The sequence below is a fragment of the Fonsecaea nubica genome (genome assembly GCF_001646965.1).
Source record: "Fonsecaea nubica strain CBS 269.64 chromosome Unknown Scaff36, whole genome shotgun sequence".
Taxonomy (NCBI): domain Eukaryota; kingdom Fungi; phylum Ascomycota; class Eurotiomycetes; order Chaetothyriales; family Herpotrichiellaceae; genus Fonsecaea; species Fonsecaea nubica.
Window position 1 is genome coordinate 220,037 of NW_019173709.1, and position 19,762 is coordinate 239,798.

The 19,762-nt window shown below is 52.4% G+C and overlaps 6 protein-coding genes across 6 annotated transcripts; 1 reads left to right on the forward strand and 5 right to left on the reverse strand.

The window, feature by feature from the left end:
• Positions 1–204: 204 nt before the first annotated feature.
• AYO20_05990 (hypothetical protein) lies at positions 205–1,481 on the reverse strand (the record flags this gene model as incomplete). The annotated part of the gene is made up of 2 exons (XM_022644281.1): positions 205–422; positions 479–1,481. The coding sequence occupies 2 exons, from the start codon at positions 1,479–1,481 to the stop codon at positions 205–207; spliced, it is 1,221 nt and encodes a 406-aa protein (XP_022499807.1).
• Positions 1,482–1,959: 478 nt separating this feature from the next.
• On the forward strand, positions 1,960–5,135 carry AYO20_05991 (hypothetical protein; the record flags this gene model as incomplete). Its single annotated transcript, XM_022644282.1, has 4 exons — positions 1,960–2,055; positions 2,108–2,714; positions 2,789–4,533; positions 4,722–5,135. The coding sequence occupies 4 exons, from the start codon at positions 1,960–1,962 to the stop codon at positions 5,133–5,135; spliced, it is 2,862 nt and encodes a 953-aa protein (XP_022499808.1).
• A 640-nt stretch (positions 5,136–5,775) lies between these two features.
• Positions 5,776–9,494, reverse strand: AYO20_05992 (hypothetical protein; the record flags this gene model as incomplete). The annotated part of the gene is made up of 2 exons (XM_022644283.1): positions 5,776–9,296; positions 9,350–9,494. 2 exons carry the CDS (start codon positions 9,492–9,494, stop codon positions 5,776–5,778), a joined length of 3,666 nt encoding a protein of 1,221 aa, XP_022499809.1.
• Positions 9,495–10,613: 1,119 nt separating this feature from the next.
• AYO20_05993 (serine/threonine-protein kinase nrc-2) lies at positions 10,614–12,681 on the reverse strand (the record flags this gene model as incomplete). The annotated part of the gene is made up of 4 exons (XM_022644284.1): positions 10,614–10,998; positions 11,051–11,435; positions 11,485–11,784; positions 11,841–12,681. The coding sequence occupies 4 exons, from the start codon at positions 12,679–12,681 to the stop codon at positions 10,614–10,616; spliced, it is 1,911 nt and encodes a 636-aa protein (XP_022499810.1).
• A 1,738-nt stretch (positions 12,682–14,419) lies between these two features.
• On the reverse strand, positions 14,420–17,146 carry AYO20_05994 (hypothetical protein; the record flags this gene model as incomplete). Its single annotated transcript, XM_022644285.1, has 4 exons — positions 14,420–14,891; positions 14,950–15,060; positions 15,118–16,954; positions 17,014–17,146. The coding sequence occupies 4 exons, from the start codon at positions 17,144–17,146 to the stop codon at positions 14,420–14,422; spliced, it is 2,553 nt and encodes an 850-aa protein (XP_022499811.1).
• Positions 17,147–17,769: 623 nt separating this feature from the next.
• AYO20_05995 (hypothetical protein) lies at positions 17,770–19,599 on the reverse strand (the record flags this gene model as incomplete). The annotated part of the gene is made up of 1 exon (XM_022644286.1): positions 17,770–19,599. The coding sequence occupies one exon, from the start codon at positions 19,597–19,599 to the stop codon at positions 17,770–17,772; it is 1,830 nt and encodes a 609-aa protein (XP_022499812.1).
• Between the last annotated feature and the right edge of the window lie 163 nt (positions 19,600–19,762).

Genomic DNA, 19,762 nt, shown 5'->3' on the forward strand with positions numbered 1-19,762 from the left:
ACAGAACGGATACATCCATTGACGAGCGACGCGAACTCATGAGCCACGACAAGGACTTGTCAAACTGAGCGGCATGTTGGAAGTGTCGCCCTTTGCCGGTCAAAATTTTGTCCACCCTGATTTTGTACAAAATGCGACAGAGACGCAAACATGGTCTGCTGTCTAATGTCTGGTCCGGGAAAGCTAACATACAAAATCCCTGATCTATGTTTGGCCTGCATAGTACACTTTGCGAACATCCACCAACTTCTTGCCTCGAGCCCTTGCGATATCCTCGGGGTGCTTCTGACTCAACAGAGCCTGCACCGCAGCCTTGACTGTGTTCATAGGATTCCTCGATCGTGTCACGCGGGCGGATAGATCGTGGATTCCCGCACATCTGCAAATCTCCCAAATATACTGTTGACAACGGAGCCCGAAGCCTGTCAATGGTACAGTTAGCAGTGCAATCTCGCCACGGATTGCGGAAGAAAAGTACCTGGTGGTCTTGCATAGAGTTCCAGCTCGGTGGCGCTGACCTTAGCCTTCAGATCACCATAAATGGTGCGATTTTCGTACCGCAGAATGGGAACCATATTTCGGATAGCACGGTACTGACTCTGGACCAGAGCAGCAGAGCTTTCCTGAGACTTCCCTTCTCCGATACCAATGAGACCCTGACCGTTTCCGGCTATGCTTAGACAGTACATCTTTCTTATCTTGCCTAGCCTTGTCTGGTTCGTAACACTGTGGAAGATGAGGGTCTTGACCCGTAACTGCGCTATTTGTTTCTCGCTGTATCCTGTCATCTGCATCAACTGCAGGAGAGCAGGCGAAACGGCCCGTTCCTTTCTCTCCGTCCCTTCCTCATCTCTTTGAGATTTCTTTTTCTGGGGTTTGGCTGGCTCCGAAATTCTGGGCAAGTCCGGAGCAAGTGCAGTGGGAGGATTTCTCTCGGCCTCTTCGCGTCCGACGGTCATGCGGAGATTCTTGTCAAACTTATCCCATAGCTCTTGGTCATAGTCGTTTTCATTTTTCGGCTCGGGGATCTTGTTGATGAACTTGACAAAGTCGTCCTCCAGCTCTTCATCCGTCTTTAGCCTCGACTTGTCATCGATATTGGTCATCGGTGCCCGCACTGGCTTATCTACCACCGGATCGATCTTGGTCAACTCATCGTAGTATTTCAGCTTCCAGGGATCTGTCCGCATGCCAGTCTGCGTTTGCAGTTGGTCGAGATCGATGAGTTTCTGGGCTGCCTCGATTGCTGCTCGCTGCTCTGGAGAGTATCGCTCAGGAAGGGTGCCATTTTGGACCGAAGGAAACTCCCTAGCTTTGGCGTTGAGATCCACCCGGTTGATCTCTGCCTTCACACTAGGGAACCGCGGTTTTCGTTTCTGGTAGATGGGGGAGGAATGAAACTGGCGGCGAGGAAAGGACTTTGGGCGAGAGGATCGTGAAAAGAGGCAGAAAAGACACTCTGAGGACCGAGCGACACTCATAGTGTCAATGCAGCTTGGGGCTGCGCAACAGGGTCGAGATGTTATATGCAAGTCGGAGAGTCGAAGTTGGATCGCGAGGAAACAAAATTGCTGGGCGTGTCAATTGAGCTGGACCCACGCTAGTCTCTTTTGGGAATCTCGAGCGTGCGCCTCACATTCTTCCTGTTCAGAAAGCACTTTTCATGTCAACACACCCATCCTGGTCCCTTGATCTCAAACGAAGGCATCGGCTGCTACTGCTTTTTGCAGCGTATTGCCCATCTAATTGTCCCCCCTTCATTTGCCGATCCACATTCACGCCGCCCACGACTGTGGTCTGGTGACAAGGCTGAATATTTCATATTTTAATTTTGGAACCATCCCGAAAATGGAGCGATTTGATACCCAACTCCTAAGATTTAACAGGGACTCAATCTGTCATTAGATAGGGGATCTTGGATTCTCTGCTGATCAGTATCATCGACTTCTCTTCCTCAAGATGGAAGACTTTCCAAGGTTCATCATCGGGCACCATGACCCCAAGAGGCCCTTGCCTGTCTCGATGGACACCATACAAGATGCACATGCTGCAAATGTGAGAGCACTATCGCTTCTGAAGTGGCACATGTGGACTGACTTTGGACAAGTACGACATGGTCACAAGCCCCATCACGACTCCCCATTTCCATTCCCGGGTCTTGACTCTGCTGTCTTCATCGCTTGCTCTGCATTCAGAAGAAGACATCACAAAGACCAAAAGCGCTTCGCCTATTGTGATCCCACCATTAACTCCAGCGGATACTCCTTTGACCCCTGACGAGTCCATCAGTCAGACCATCGGCGTCACCAGTTCCTGGATCGACCTAGGCTCTCCAGATCCGATCATCGCAGATATATCTCGACAAGTGCTTCAACTGGAAGTGGCTTATGCTGCCTTCTGTGGACTCACATACGTATTGATCGCAGGCCCTCTTCTGCGTGGTCACGGTGTCTCCGACAGCGGAATTGCCCAATATGCGAGGGCACTCTCGGACGCCCTGAGCCAAGGTCCCTATTTGCAGCTATACATTTGGTTTCCGATGATCGACCACTCCGAGGAACACATTGACCAGATGGGCAGCTTGGCACCATTTGCCCGTCAACAGTTTCTCGAGCAGGACGAGGCCGAAGTCGAAAGATTGGATGTTTTTGGATCCTGGGAGGCGTGGAACATGATTAGATCGATATGTAAATATCCTGCGAGGTTATGTGTAGGTAAGCATAATACATCTCTTCTACCATCCACCCTGGCGTGTTCTATACAGTCATCTGGCGCTGACTGTCTCCAGCACTGTCGACACCAAAACTTCTCCCTCCAGTTCCCATCCAGTCAAGATGGTACTCGGAGCCCGTCCGGCTTATCACCCTCGACAAGGAGATATTTGCTAGGAATGCAAAAGGGTATCCCGTCCTGACTCGTGCGCATCAAGCCTTTGTTCTGAGATTCGCTCGGCTTCGCACGGCACCATGGTTCCTTCTGTGCGATGTGGGGACGATCCCTAGCAACAAAACGGACGGCAACACACTGAACCCATCGGCGACGGAGAACAATGCATTCCCTACCCTCGCCGAAGCAGCACAGAATCCAAATCTCAAGGACGCGACCCCTCACCTCTCGTACATGCGCAACTTGCAAACCAAACAGCCACCACAAACAGCCATTGATCGCTTCGGGGCCGGCTATCAAGATTACCTCCAAGCGCCCTTGCAGCCACTTTCTGTCAACCTCGAGAGTATCACTTACGAAGTTTTCGAGAAGGACCCGATCAAGTATGCATGGTATGAGCGCGCCATCGCTCGGGCCCTGCACGACTGGATTGAACAAGGAAAACCAACGTCCAACCCAGACGGACGAGTTGTTGTTGCTGTGGTCGGGGCAGGCCGTGGCCCGCTGGTCACTCGGGCACTCAAAGCAAGTCAAGATGTCGGCGTTGAGATTGACATGTGGGCATTGGAAAAGAACCCAAACGCATTTGTCCTCCTCGAGCGTCACAACAAGACGACGTGGAATGGCCGGGTAAATCTGGTGAAATCGGATATGAGGACGTGGAGGGGACCTATTCGCGCTGCGGACACACCACGACCGACTCGAAGATACAACACCTCCGCAGACAGTGACGATGACGACAACAATAAGAAGGAAAAGACTTCGGGGAAAGAAGATGCCACCCCTGGTGGTCCCGACGTGACCTTCACAGGATCACCTAGTCTCGATAGCACGAACCTACTTGCCACAACCGCCCAGACTACAGCCACCCCTACGCCGTACAAGATTGACATTCTGATCAGCGAACTCCTAGGATCCTTTGGCGACAACGAGCTGTCCCCGGAATGTCTCGATGGGGTCCAGCACCTCCTGAACCCCGTGCACGGAATCTCCATCCCGGCCTCGTACACGGCACATGTCACGCCGATCGCGGCGCCCAAGCTCCACGCGGACATCTTGCACGGAATGACCAGCAACGCCAACGCGAGCGAGACGCCGTATGTGGTCATGTTCAACGCGATCGACTACCTGAGCACGAAGCCGGGTGCTGCTGCGGCGGCGGAATTTGAGGCACAGCATAAAATGCCGGCAAGTGTGAGTACTATCCACCGTCGTCCGATTCCCGGCGATTTATCGAGTCCTACTTCCCCCTCCGAAACGGCAGACACGACCGCGACGCCATATTCCAAAGCGCACACTCGCCAGTCGGTGCAGCAATCGGTCTCCCCGCCCCCGCCACAAGTACCACCGACGCCGGTCCCCATCATCCAGCAGACATGGGCGTTCCAGCACCCGAACCCGGCCCTGCCCAGCCTGACGCCTTCGACCATCGGGACGACCACGACCGAACCCTCCCTCACAAACAGCCACAACGCCCGCTCGTGTCAGTTGACGTTCCCCATCCCGCATCGGGGCGCATGCCACGGGCTGGCGGGGTACTTTGAGACGGTGCTCTACAAGGGCGTCGAGCTGTCGACGAATCCGGAGACCATGGACCAAAAGAGCGAGGGCATGATTAGTTGGTTCCCGATCTTTTTTCCCTTGAAGGTGAGTTGATAGCCATTGACTTTGCTCTCTGTCCTTACTCCTTCGTTCACGACTGCGACTATTTTTGTCTTTTTCCTTTTTTGACTCCCATCTCTTTCCCTCCTTGTCATTCTCCTTTCCTGTCCCTGTCCCGGTGTAAAGAAGCGAATACTAACCACTCGTTCCCTACCGCGGAATGAACTCGACAGACACCCCTCTTCCTCCCCGACAAATCCGAACTCACCCTGACAATGTGGCGCAAGACCGACGACCGCAAAGTCTGGTACGAGTGGCTCGTCGACGTCTACGTCTACATTCCCTCTCCCGGTCCTGCGTCTACCCCTGTACCTGTACCTGTGTCTCAGACGCCAACTCACTCTGGAACCACGGCGGCGGCAACGCAATCAGCAGAGAAGAAGAAGAACTCAGAAGACGGCAGCAGTGGAGACCAGGACAAGGCCCAGAGGAAAAGTGTCCCACCGCCGGTGGCGACGGCAGCAGCAAACTCAGCACATCGCATTGGCGGCGCTGCTGTACGAGGACAAGGCCGCGGACGTGGACGCAGAATGCGAATCGGTGGGAGCGAGCTGCACTCGTCGGAGAAGGAGGCGTGTTTGATGTAAGGCTGTCAGGCGGTCGGCATGGCAGGCATGGTAGGCATGTAAGCACGTATGGATTTGAGAAAAATGATACCTACATGCCTATGATAGGTACCTAGGTTATGACAAAGTATTTTGGCAAAGCAAAGTAGTGAGCGGGTTTACCTTGATGGGCATGTACACACACACTCACTCATCGTGACGAGCAGCAACTACCACTGTCAGGTCCAGTCAAGTCAGGTCAGACATGAAAATCGGGTCGGGATGCATTGTTTTCTGCCATCCTTCACATGTAGATATATGTATGTACGAGGTATGTAGCAAGAACCAAAGACCAGAAGACCCGTCGCCCACCTCGCCCACCTGGCAATAGCAAAGTCTTTTCTCTCTCGCGACTCGCGCGTTGCCTGTATGGCTCCCGTGCCCCGATATTCCCTGCCCAGCCCAGCCCAGAGCATGAAATTCTTGCAGCTTCTTGACTATGCGATTTGAAGCAAATCTGTGGTTCCCATGTTCCCTTGACGCCCATGACTGTCGATCCCTCTGCAAGATCTGGAAGTTGCAATTTGTAATGCCCTTGTCCATTTCCCAGTCTATACCTAGACTTTGCCGTTTCAATCAACGCAGCCGTGTCTTCGGGGGTACGTACCCTCGTCTCATCGTCTCATGTTGTCTTCTGTCCATTGACACCGTTCACGTCACCGTCGCTCCCGGAAGCAACTGTTGGCTTTGAATCATCCTTTACCGCCTCCACAGCGTCATGAATCCGTAGACTCTCCACTCCGCCTAGCAGCTTCTTCAGGTTACCAGCACCGTTCTCATTTTGCCCTCCTGTAGCCTTGACGCCAGAACTAGGAGTGCTTGAACCGCTAACCTTGGCGACATCCTCGGTTAGACCTCTCCTGATGGCGAGCACGTTGTCCACAATAACCGCATCGATCCCCTGCTTCACTTGCTTCCTCACCATCGCGCTGTCGTTGTTCAGCGTCCCATAACTCACGCATACAAGTCCACTTTCCTTGACAACCTTGACCAGCCTAGGCGCGGCGACGAAAGGTTCTGCCGCACTGACCACTCCAAGCAGATTCCAACGGCTGGCGAAGCGAATCGCTTCTTGCAGTGAAGTGGCGCGGATGTCGCCCGCAGGACTCGTGCCAGAGTCGGTCAGGAACAGCACTGGAATGCTGGGCTGCTTGAAGGACAGCAGAAGACAGATGTCGGGGTTGAAGCTCGAGAAAATGATGTTTCTTCCCTTGCCCAATTCATACACTTTGGCAAGCACCGTGTCCACAAATGAGTTCAATTCCACGGCATACGTGTCCATCTCCTCGTCCTCGCTTTCGTATAGCATGGGGTACTTCATCTCAATGTTAAAGCCCACTTCTTGTGGAATCTTCTTGAACATCTCCTCGAGAGTGGCAAAGGGCGCTTGGATATGGTTGCCTCGAGTGTTGCCCTTGAATCCTTTCTTCTTGAAATCGCGCGTATGTTTCATTCGCTCATCCATCTCAAGAGACTCGTTGCTGGTAGCCCCGCTCACAGACATGGATCTTAGTCTGCTTGCTCTTATGTCTCGCTCGACGCTCTTCAGACTGGCTGTTTTCGGCTTTTCAAAGGGTACAGGTGAAGCTGGTCTGGAATGGCGGGGTGTTCGCATGTCGTTGACGTGGAGGAATTGCTCGAGTGTAAGAGTATGCACGGGAGCATCGATACCCGTTTCACTGACGAGGAAATCGTGATAAATGACCGGCACGTGGTCTTTGGTGAGCTGCACATCAAACTCGACGTACGAAGCACCCAGACTGGCCGCCGCGATGAAGGATTGAATGGTGTTCTCGCCCAGCTGAAGAGATCTGCGGCCGGCGGCAAAATTCTTGCCCAGTCCACGATGGCCAATGACCATGGTCGATGCCATACTCCTCCAGTACGTTTGGTTTTCTGTTACTGACATATTAGGATGTTTGAAGGGTGTGATGACGAGAAAGTTGAATGTGACAGAGCCAATAACCTCCAGATCGCTTGCCGCAACAATCGGAACCGTTACATCGCCTTGTAGTGACATCTTTTTGGTTCCAACACTCGACTTGATGCTTGAAAGCAAGGCAACACCACGTCCGACCACGCGCTCTTGAGAACCAGCATAAGTCGGGATCAGATCAAAGTACAGTTTAACCTTGGATGGGTCGGCTGCGTGGAAGACAATTGGTTCTGTCGAAATATTGTCTTGGACTGGGAGGTCAATGACTTCGGGTTCACCCTCAGCAGCTTTGGCCGAGACGACAATGGAAAGAGCTGTGTCAAGCTGTGTAGAGTGAGCACTTGACAGGGGGATTCGGTCAAGGTTAACCGCACGGATACTTTTGCGGGTGTCCATAGTCCCAAGGCTGACCAAGATCATGCTCTTGTCGGTCAAATATCGATGACCAAAGGTCTTGACAGCCTCAGTTGTCTTGATTGTTTGCCCATTTGACCCCAGACCATTGGAGTTCCGTTCATTCAGCGATGACAACAGTGGAGGAGACGTCGAAGCGAGGGAAACGTCCGCTTCGTTGTCCGCTTCATGCATGACGCGGTCGAGCCTCTGTGCTATGTCGACATGCCCTCTCAGAGCTGCATGCTCCTTTGCATTCCAGCCTGACGAATCCAAGCGCTCTAGATCAGCTCCATGATCAATGAGCAGCTCCACAACTGGAGGATGGCCGTCGACACAAGCAATGAATAATGGCGTCCATCCATAAGTCTTCTCAGCCAGTTCGATATTGGCTTTTTGCTCATCGGTGCCCTCGAGTAGCAGCCTGGCGCATTCTACATGGCCGAATCTAGCAGCCACGTGGAGCGCCGTATCGCCTTGCTCATCCTGGTAATTGATGTCGACGCCTGCTTGTATAAGAAGTCGGACGATTTCAATGAAATTTGTTTTGGTAGCCAAAGCCAGAACAACCGATGACTTGGCTGATCTTCGCTTGATAGAGGGGGTCATGCTCTTCTCGGCATCGAGTAAAGCTTTGGTTGTCAGTGGATGACCGCCAATAGCGCTGAGATGCAAGGGTGCCCATCCGTCATCGTCCTGCCATTTGGGACCGTCAATGCCTTCTGTGACGTCGAACAATTTCCACGCCTTGAGATGCTCAATGATGATCTCACACATGACCCGAATGCCATACTCTGCCGCAAAATGTATAGGCGTTCTCCCGGCGCTATCTCTCGCTAATAGAGCTGGCCGTTGTGATGCTTTGAGGTGATCAAGCAGGAATTGGAGGAATACAACGGCCTCGTCTTCACGCGTCACATTTTGCACCCGCTGATCTTCCTGTAAAATCGAGCGCTTCAAGGCAAGGGACGGATGCGTCGCAGGAGTGATAAAGTTGTGGAGGTCGGCTTCAGCATCGGCTTGGGGATCGGTCGCGGGCTCCTGGCTTGCGTGCGACTGCTTGCGGCCTACCGAGACTATAAGACGATGGATGCAATTGCGGCGATTGATATCGTCTTGAGCATCCAGAAAGACAAGTTCGCGCAGCAGGCACGCAGCACAAGCCCGACTCCGAGAAGAGATTGCCCTCTGAAGGAGATTGTTCAGTAGTGATTGCACCGCTGCGTCTGTGTTTTCGGTTCCCGGTTTCGTTATACCCATGATCCATTCTTCTAGGCTTTGCGCATCGTCTTGACGGATCTTGATCTCGATTTTGGCCAACTGCTCCACAGATATGTTCAAAGAAGGCCGAGATGTTGTCCGTTTCAACGACCCTGAGGAGATAGAAGCAACGTCGTCAGCGGTGTTTGGAGCGGCGGCTGCCACCTCACTCAAGACGGAGATCCAGTCATTGATTTTGTTCAACGATGTAAAGAGCTGGGTATTTGTCGCAAAGGCCGACGGATCCACCTTCAGCTCGAGGTATTTCTTTTGCGCATGGGCCGCGGGTATTCTTTTGTCCAACTTCTTTGTGATTTTGATAAAGCCCCTCCTGTTGACTTCTCCATACCATTGTAACTTTCTCAGGTCGCCCCGGAGTTCCAGAAGCGCCGCAAGGAGGTCTTCACGTTCATCTGCGTCGAGCTGGGTTGCAGCCTGAGGCGAGATTCCATATCTATCTTCAAGAAGTTTCAGACGTCGTGAAAAGTCCTGGAACTTTTTATTGTAAAAGTAGTCCACGTCCTCGAGATTCCGGTCCAAGGTGTAGAAGAATCCTAGAATACAATGAGTGTCACGACGGTTGGTTTTCATGTCAACCCAATCCTACCAGCCAGATCGGGAATATCTCCATCTTGCTTCTCTCCTCCCGCCGCCGCAGCAGCCTTGATGAGCTTCTTCAGGGCCTTGTAGTTTATGTAGGACGATGCCCATTCCGGGACTTGGTTTCGAGGAAGATTCCGACCAAACTTCATGGCGTTCAGGACCTTTCCCGACTCAATCTTTCAAATGAGGTCTAGAATTGCAGACTCGCCTCGGCGTGAGGGACAGGGGGAGGAAAAGTTAGAAGGGAGGAAGCATAGGAGCTACTGAAAGCCCTGGAAAGAGCGGCTACAGTCGGACGTTCATTCTGATTCGTACGCGGAGGACAGGAATGAAGGGATGGAACCGTGAGCACTTGGCCATGCTCCTTGGATTAGAGCAAGGGAGGACGAAGATGCACTGTGTGACATGTGGAGGGGCAGGTGAAGGTACTCGTAAAATTTGAGTGAAAATGTGTCCCCGGGTTCCTTGTGTCGCACGCTTACCGCTTGCCGCTTGCCGCTTCGACCGCGGAGAGAAGGATTTGAGCCTGTTTGTGACTGACGGGGGAGTACGGGTGAGGAAAAGTTTTGTGCGACGGTGCTGATTGATGAGTGAGTGAAAAGAATGGTGATGGAGGCGTGTTACAGCTCCAAAAATTCATTGGCCTCCGCAGTTGCTTTGGTGACACCTGGCCTGATTGGTTGACCCAGACCGCTCTCCCCTGGCCGTTTGACCGCCCACGCAGCCCGATGCTTTAAGCGCGGTTAGGTGTCGACACTATGACGTTGAAGCCCCGGCTGTGGCGATTCTGGCATCCCTTTGTAAAGTCAGGAGGCTCTCCCTTTGCCCCTAAAAGTACCTCGTATAGGTAGATCATGCGCCCTCACGGATCAGGTCACAAACATCTCGGTCAAAAATTAACCGAACAGAGAGACAAATGGAAAATGTTTCCACGAGCTCAATCCATAGTATAGAGAGACAACAGAGACAACGAGCGAGCGGCTGGCCAATCTCCCCTCCCTAGTCTCCAGTAGTCCGCTGTATATCTGTACATGCGCTGTTTTGGAAATATCTCAAACGCCGCATATGCTTGGAGACCCCAGAATTCACAGCGTGCTTTCATCATCATCAAAAGGGACGAGTGAGCCGCTTGACCTTCGTGTCTCATGACATGTTTTATCCTTTCCGTGCGCCCCCTAACGCCCATGCACCACCAGTAAATGACCACCATGAAACGGGCAAACAAGCTTTCTTCAATGAGTGAGAGAAACAAAAAAAGTCCATCACCATCACCGCCCAATTTGCGTGGTTGCGCTGTCTTGCATCACGATCGCGTCTTCGTCGTCGTGGTGCAGTGTCACACTGTTGAATTCCAGGAATGGATCCGCAATCTCTCCTCCAGGTGTCGCCAAAGCCGAATCCAGTGGGACCCCCTTTAGTCGGCTTGCCGGGCCTCCGATATCGACACTGCCGCTATCCTTGACCGTTCTGAAGTTCACTGTGTCAAGAGCCTTGCCTTGGTGAGGAATCATAGGTGGCTTCATATGGCGGAGAAGAGCCCAAGTTATAGGTCGGAAGAACGGATGATTTTTGACGTCCGAAGCACCTGCCCGAGAGCCCAACCGTTTGACCTCGTCTTTGATCAAAAGCTTTCTGATAAGCGACTTGCAGAGGCTTGGAGAGGTCAGCAAAGATCCCGAACCTCGGATAAGCAATAAGTACTTACTTGCTGACCTGGGTCACGTGAGAATGGTCAGGGAAGGGCACTTCGTCCCTCAGAATGTTTGCAAAGGTCGCGTTTCGGTTTTTACCCTTGAAAGGGGTTGTCCCAAACAGCATCTCATAGATCAGAATGCCCAATGTCCACCAGTCAACCGCACTAGTATGCCCATTCCCTTTGATCACTTCGGGAGCAATATACTCTTCCGTACCGACAAAGGAATTCGTGCGGAAGTCGGCGATGCACGACTTGGTGTCGACCAGAGGATATCCGGTGGGGTTCGAGGCGTTTCGAGTCCCCAAAATCATGGTCGGCGCACCTCCAGAATCCGATTGCTTAGATAAATCAAAGTCGGATAGCATGATGTGTCCTGACTGGTGAAGGAGGATGTCTATGATGGTCAGTACACTGGGAGCAACATTGGGGTCGAAAGCACTTACTTTCGGGTTTCAAATCACGGTAGATAAAACCCATCAGGTGCAGATACTCCAGCGCGGCCGTGACTTCGGCGGCATAGAACCGCGCATCTTCCTCGCCGACGCATTTGTTTGGTCGAGTTTGTAAAGCTCTGAAAAACTCGCCTCCGCTACAATACTCCATGCACAGGTACAGGTGATCTTCGGACTGAAAAGAGTGATACAGGGTAACAATGAAAGGGTGGTTGCTCGTGGCCAGAATCTCCTGCTCAGCAAGTGCTCTCTTGATCTTGTTACGCTTGATCATTTCCTTCTTGCTCAGCACTGGAAAGAAGTCAGCGTTGCGTCCGTTGGGGAGCTATGGAACGGGCAGGACTAACCTTTCATGGCATATAGCCGGTTCGATTTCTTCTCGCGCACGAGGTATACTTTACCAACATCGCCCTTGCCGATCAATTTGATCTTATCGAAACTGTGCGGGCCTACTTCGACATTTCGGACTTTGATCGAATTGGAGCTGTAGGTCCTTCGAAAGGCGGCGGACTGTCGGATCTGTCCCGGTAACGGAATCTTGCCAGGCTTAGGTGGGAGGCTATGGGTGCTCGAGTCCTCCTGAGGAATCATACCCAACCTGGGCGATGAGCCATTGACCACAGCCAGAGGCTCCTTTCCTAGTTCCGCTGTAGACGGACGCTCCGTAGTTGGCTTGTTCCCACTGAAAAGACCCTGGGCATTTGGGGCCGAAGCCACTCTTCTCAACTTCCGTGCCAATTCCTCCTTACCGGCTGTGACCGCCTTCTCTTCCACCGCTGTACCATTCACATGAACTTTCGGTGTATCTGGAGGCGAAGGCGGAACGCTGCCCTCATTGTGGTGGCGCAAGGTAGGAAGGCCTTGATGGACGAAGTAGGGGTTGGCCTGAGCCGTTGGAGAGGCGATGGCGTCGTCGAGAGGATGTCCCTCACTAGCAACAGTAGTCGATCTATTTCTATTTAAGCCGGGGAGGAACCTAGACTGTTTGACGGGTTTGGATTCAGTCTTGGGGGTGGGCAACCCATCCGAGCCTATCGAGGTCTGACTTCCACCACTATTGATACGGAAGAAGTTTTTCAGCTTGGTTGTAGTCGGAGTGTGAGTACCGGTGGCCGGTTCGCCGTTCAGATGCTTCTTCGAGGAGAAGGACAAGGAGGAAAAATTGCGTTTCTCAGTGGTGGCGGCCATGATGCTGCAGGGTGCCAATTCAATGGATCCACAGAATCAGTGTGTCAAAGGAGTCGAAAGCTCTCTGCTCGGTAGAGAGGTAAATGTGAGGGGGAAGAGAGCCCTTGGGTTCAGACAGAGGGAACGGGGCGAGCAAAGAGCGGACTTGGGGGCTGTTCTGAAGAGGTGAGGTTCGGATAGGGCGATTTTTGGTGGTACGGAGGACGGACAAGGGACGAACGAGGGAGGGAAGGAGGATCGGATGCGGCTAGGGCTAACTGTGGTGCGCCATGTCAGGATTCTGTCCTCGGATGAATATGGACGACACTTGGACTTGTCCAAGTGAACGAAGATGGTGATTCAACCCGTGGGATAGGGGGGTTGGGTGGTTATGGTATTGCCTTTTGGTTGAGGTGAAGTAAAGAACTGAGAAATGAATGGGGATTGGGGGTGGTGGAATTGATAATATGGGTTCAAGTCACTTAGTAAGTTGCGGCTGGAGGAATTGGCAGGGACCGCAGGCGGGAGTTGCAGGTGTCGGTATTGGTACTATTTAGTAGGAGGGAGTGGGTGGGATTATTGGCGTCTGCGATTATGGTCGCGGTCGCAGTCGCGGTTGTTTCTCTCGCCCTCTCTCGGTACAAAACGGTCTCTCCCTTGGCTTTTCCTTTGGCTAAACCTTATATCTCCAACTTCTACTTGTAGAGGTGAAGGGGTCATGGAGGGGTTCGTTTGCTCTTCTGGGCATTATGGAGGGGGCAAACAAGGTCAATCAAAGTATCCAAACAGTCGTGACAACCTGGTGAATACCTTATAATATGAAAGTGTCCATACCCCGCCTGCGTCCCTGCCTGCGCCTTGCCTGCGCCTTTACCTACAAGAATAATAGAGAGTGAGGCACCCTGGGCACCTCGTATTAACGACACCAACGAGGTACCGAGTACAATGATCTCCATTTCCATCTCCATTCCATCTGCCCTGCCATGGCTTGCTTGACCTGCCTGGACGGGCCTGGCCCTTGATTGTCAGGTCTCGAATCGGATGTCTTCATGCCCACCCCCTTCGTCACCGTGCATCCTCATATGCATATCAACTCCTTCTCCTGCCTTTGGTGCGCCTCGATTGATTTCTCAGCACAAGAATTTTCCATCTCGCCACCAGCAGAACATCCACCACATCCACCAATTGGCTAAATCTGGACTCCCCATACTCCTATCTCGTGCCTTCGTTGTCTCTAACCTGAGACACCTACCCAAAAGGCACTCTGGGCGTCACATAATAATACAACAACGTCACTCAATTGAGAATCAGGGACGTGACAGGTCGAAAAGTGACATGTTCATTCAGCCTTATTCGTACTCACAGATATCCTGCTGGCACTTCCTAGCCACTGTTTGTATCTTGCTCCTCACTGTTCTGCCTTCCAATGTCGCCCAGTACTTGAATACACGTGCATGTCGTTCACTTGTTCACAGGTCGCCTGTCACCTGCTCAATACCAGCCTCTGGCACCCATTCCACAATGCCCTCATGATCATAACCAGGTCAAGCCCCCAATGACAACTTTTTTTCTCTTTCCGTTTGTCTTGCAATATTCGGTGACACGATACAACCAACCATGATTAGGTCCCAAGCAATGTCACCCAATAGACATGTCCAATTCCTGCCGTATCATACACTCCTGAAAAGAAATAGCCTGGTATTCAATTGGAGTTTCGCCACACAATGTGTAAAGACCCTCTTTGGTCCGTCTTCCGTCCTTACATCGCCTCTTTTCTGGGAACCCGGGCCAGAAAACCATCTTCGTGCCCCACATTGATGGCACGAGCCTCTCGAAGGTACGACTCATAGAAAGCCTCGGGAGGTGGAACTGCAGTTGGCATCAGGTAGGGAGGGGCAGCTTTGCTGGCCGCGGAGAGCATCGACTTGGCCGAGAGTCTCTGACTGTCACTGGTGCCATCCAACAAGTGCGGGAGACGCCCCATGGCATGAACGTTCTGGATAGAAATCGACGAGAAGCCTTTGTTGTTCAGAGCCTCAGATCCAGTGACTCGGCCGTTCCTCAAGTGCTCGTTCGAGATCCATCCGCTTCTGTCTTCTCCTCGCAACCAAATCGATGGGGATGACGCCGACGACTGCTTCAGAACGGACAAACTTGGGTCAGAACTGGTCGATGGCTCCACTGTCGATCTGTAGCCCCTGCGAACAAATCCAGGAAGTAAGTTCTGAGTACTGGACGCTGTCAGTTTTTGATTTCAAGCCACCAGACAGGCATCGGAGGAGCACATACTAAGCTGTATCCCTTGCCACGGTCTTATAATCGCTGCGGTTTCCATTTGACGCTGCGGGGCTGTGGCTCAGCAACCCTTCTCTGGGATTTTCTTTCAGCCGGTTTTCATGGCTATGAGAAGATAGTTAGCCCAATCTTCTGGCCGATTCAACTACCAACATAACAAACCTTTCCAGACCAAGAGCTTTGAATTCAAGTCTGTCGACGAGGCTGGAGGCTTCTCCCGAAGCTCGCACCTCCACAAAATTATCCCACATCTCTCTGGTCACGGTGGGCTTCTTTGTCCAATAGCGCTTTTCAAACTCATCCATCTCGAATGATGGTGGACGCTGCAAGCCACGACCCCGAATCTCGGTAATAGTGCCGTCGGGCATTCGTACCTTGCTGATCACTCCAGGAGGGAGTCGCATGGCGTCGAGCTGGACCTCATAGCAGGCTTCCACAGTAGGTGGAGCACGACCTGGTTTAGTCGGCAACCACTCCTCACTATCCGAGCAAATGTCAGTCATCTGTTGGGCCTCTTGCATTTTGACAGAATTCTCATGAGGACTGATTGATTGTGAGCTTGGTCCAGGAGTGACAACGAGCGCATTCTCGCTGGAGCCCAATGGAGAGATGCTGGCTTCACGGACCAATCTTTCCAACATTTGACTCTGCTGTCGTTGGATTTCTGGCGGCGGTGGACCGATACGGAGGCCCCATTCATCGACCTCAATCTCGACCTCGTTTGACTCAATCTTTGACCCGGTTCTACCATTGGCATCCTCCTTCGAACTTGGCGAATCCTCTGGAGGTGGCACAATTGGAATCGGACGACGCGTGCTCCTCACGTCAAACTTGGGCCTCTCAGCCTCGAATTGCATCATTTGGGGGACTGGTCCACTCCCAGTGCCGTTAGGATATCTCTCAGGCGAGGGATGGGTAGTCAATGGAACGTATGTAGCGGCTTCCACATTGAGCGTGCTGTTCGGCTGATGTGTGACATTTTTTGCAAGGCTCTTGGGATCGACACCTAGCTGCTCTGACCAATAAGTTATTTGTGACTTGGCTTCCGATCTCAACTGGACAATTGTCATGCGCTGATCCCTAATGTATGGATCAGGATCAGGATCTGACATGGCGCGAAGACGGTCCATGGCTTTGAGTTGCCGATCAAACTCCTCAAATTGTGCAGTGGATTCAGAAAGCATTTGTCGACTATATGCATCCTCTCGAGCTTGAGAATCGGTAGGAGTGGTGATGATGCCACACGATGGTGGGACGCTCAGTACCTGTGGATTGGGCACATAAGGCGCTGGGAAAGTGAGACCGAATGTGTTGTTGAAGCCAGCCAAGGGCATTGCGCCACCCGCCGAGTACATTTGAGGGCTCTGCAAGAAGTACGCATCTCCTGGAACCGGTGTAAAGTACGATGCTGATGTCACCGCTTGCAGATAGTTTGCCTGGTGAGCACCGTCGTAGGCAAAGACATTGTTTGGCGTCAGGAGATTGAAGTTGGCGGTGGTGGCTGTTCCACATGCATCCGTAACCCCACCGGTGCCAGGCACATAGGGGATGAACTGTGGCTGGGGTGAAGGGATGTTGTTGTCCGTGTCCGCTTCTTTTGCCTCGCTCTGGCCAGACGCACTCGGCTTCGTGACCCCGTTGACTTCGTCGCGTGTGTTTCTGCGGTCTGCTTCTGTGCCTTGGCTGGATTGCGGCAAGGTAAAGACAGGGGGCCGTGTACGCTGTTCCATTGGTACGATTCGACCACCAGCAGTGACGCGTTGGTGGGTAGGAGAAGAGTGTTTCTTGAGAAATCGAGCGAAGCCTTCATCTTGCTGGGCACGGCGTTCAGAGGGCGGAACTGTTGGCTGTCGCTCAGGTGCCTCGACAATGCGGTTGCCTCGATAGAGGATGACTTCTTCTTGGGAGCTGCTCGACTCCTGCGACCAGCCACGAGGCCGGTCGCTCGAACCACGTCGAATGGACATGACGCAGGCACCCAATGGAGGGACGACCCCGGCTGTACAAGAGTCAACATTGTCTGTGCCTTGGCATTGGAAATGACAGACTGAGACTTACCCCGAGCTGCGTCGTACGTGAATTTGGACAGATCAAAATGAGCAGGCCTGGCTTGAGGTGCTAGTTCAAGCAAGCGTGAAAGTGTGTATCTGCGCTGCCGACGAGATGGGCTATTTAGGCGTTGGTTAGTCATATTGGCTCTATGTCGTGTTTCAAGGCGCAAGTGAACGTGCAACTGAATAGCCAAAGAGAGACCAAAAGCGATCACCGCAAGAGATTGGGACAACAGCACAGCCGTCAAGGGGGATCATGTGTAGACGAAAGTGAGAGTGAGTGTGGTGGCTATCTTGGGGTCGCGGGTGAACAGGAGGGCAGGGGCTGCCGCTTCCTTCATTTTTGTTTGTCTGAATGAAAGAGCGAGCCGCCGGGAGAAGGGAGAAGGAAGGCGCGACAGATGTCTCTACTCACCAAACAAGTCTGACCTTCCAACTGGTCGCGCGCCGGTGATGTTGCTGGTGGTGTTGTCCAAGATGAAGAGGCGGCGCGCTTGACGGGGTCGGACTGTCGTGCGCAGTGGTTGGGCATGTGCAAGAAGAAAGAAACTTGTCAGAGGTGAGATTGAAAACAAGAAAAGAATTTTCACAGCTAGGAGAATAGTGAATATTCTGATATGTTTTCACTTGTTTGCTTCCTAATTAGCCATGTGTTTTCTTCGTTCCAGCCCAGCGGACGTGTAGGTGTGGCAGAAACCCAGTCGAACCCAGTCAAATCCCGACAAATAACTCCAAAGCGCCGCCTTGTCTCGATTCATAATCATCATACATGGTTGTGCGGAGCGACAGCAGGCGTGAAAGGATTGATCGGCATATCGTCCTCTTCATAACTTGGTCGTCGCGGTTGACCTGCAACTGGATTGAGGACTCGCCCCTGGGCCTCCTCAGCCTTTGCTTGGTCTCTGAGTTCCCAGCTTCCAACACGTTCGTGGCCTCTCACAGGAGCTGGATGGGCTGGATCCTCACTAGCAACCACAACGGCGCCTACACCGCCCTTGGACAGGGTGAGATCCTGGTCACTGGCGAGTTTCGCCCCGCCCTTGAACCCTCCCAACTCGGACCTGCGTTTGGTATGGACCCGGTGGATTCTCACACCTCCAAGCAACATCACCATAGCGAAAAGGAGAAGAGCCACTGCGAGAGTGACAACAGCTCCAATGACACCAGCCACGACTGGCGATAGGCCATGACGGCTGGGAGAAAAGCCAGTGGTTGGGTTGAGATTCCCATCCGTGCCGGTGAAGGCCGGGCAGAAGACGATGAAACTATTGCAGGTCGTGCACCAGTCCTCCACGCTGAACATCATGAAATTCTGCAAGCCGGCAATGAAATCTACAAAGGTGATGCTGGTCTGACTGGGGCTGAGCCCAAACAGAGGATACTCCACCAGGGACGAGTAAGGTCCTGTTCCGTTTTGGTAGAGGAATCTGACAAAGAGGTCCGATGTGTCTGGGTAGGTGTCGATTTCTTCAGATTGTAGGGTGTACAGCTCGAAAATGAAACTGGAACCTGGCTCTGGAACATTGTAAAATGCTGCATTCTGAGGGGAGACTAGCTGAGCGAGAGCTGCGAATGCGACCATGGGCTCGAAGCTTCCAAAGAATAAAGTCATCTTGTCTGAATTCCCCTGGGTGTTGATGGTCGTGTAGAAGGCTTGAAGGATCCTCGTGGCGAGGGTGCGACCAGCTATCGCTCGTATGTGGTCACCAGAAGTAGACCCTGAAGCCGCGACGTCGGCATTCAGAGCAAAGACCCAGTCGTCAGACAGGATCTTCGCTTTGGTAAGAACTTCTGGGGACAGAAGCTGTGCCGCACTTGTATTGTGGATTGACGCATAGTTGAGATAGTCATAGATGTAATATGCATCATAGTAGCCGACGGATGCGTCTGAGAAAATTCCATCCAGAAAGTCCGGCTGCAGACTTTCATAGAATTCCCTCGTACTGTTCTGAATGCTCTCAAAAGACCCAGTGCCATAGTAGTCATTTGTTGATGCGACATAAGCAGGGCAATTGCTCATTCCACTGACCCAGATCGAGTTGAGATCATTACCGGACACAGAATTGATGTTCGGATACTGATAGCCGTTGAGGGGAGCCACCAGATTTGTACCATTCTGGATAGTACTTTGACCAGCAATATAGGTATAGTTGGAAGAGGTCTGCAGTGGCGGATACAGTCCTTGAAGGAATGCTTGAGCGGAAGCAAACACATACTGATCGTCAGTCGACACAATGCTTAGTTGATTGTACTCCAACTGATACGATGCGATGCCATGGATCGCCGTCGACTCAGCCTCGCCGTTGACCGGCACCAGATACCTCTGACGAACCCTGTCACCAGCCTCGAAAAGTTGTTGAGCACCAAGAGGCGTCAAAGTAGGCGAAATGGGCAGGACAAAGGGGGTTCTATCGCCATATCTATCCCATGTCAGCTCATTCCCTGAGATCCCACTGCCCGGAGTATTCTTGACTAACCTGGTATAGATGAAAGTGCTCAGGACCTGTTCCTTGAGGCCTACCTGGGCAGTAGCGGTGAAGCTCAAGGCGAGGAGAGACAGACACAAGGCATTGAGGGTGGACCTTGCACCCATCTTTACTAAACGATCTAGGCCAACATACGGCGATTCAGAACAAGAATCAGTCAGTAGCACTCACCAGAGAAGCTGAGAAGCAGAAGACAGTTAGAAGGAGCAGCGGGGTTGAGCCAGCATTATGAGGTGATTGAGCATGAGGCTGCAGGACAAGAGCTCCAGT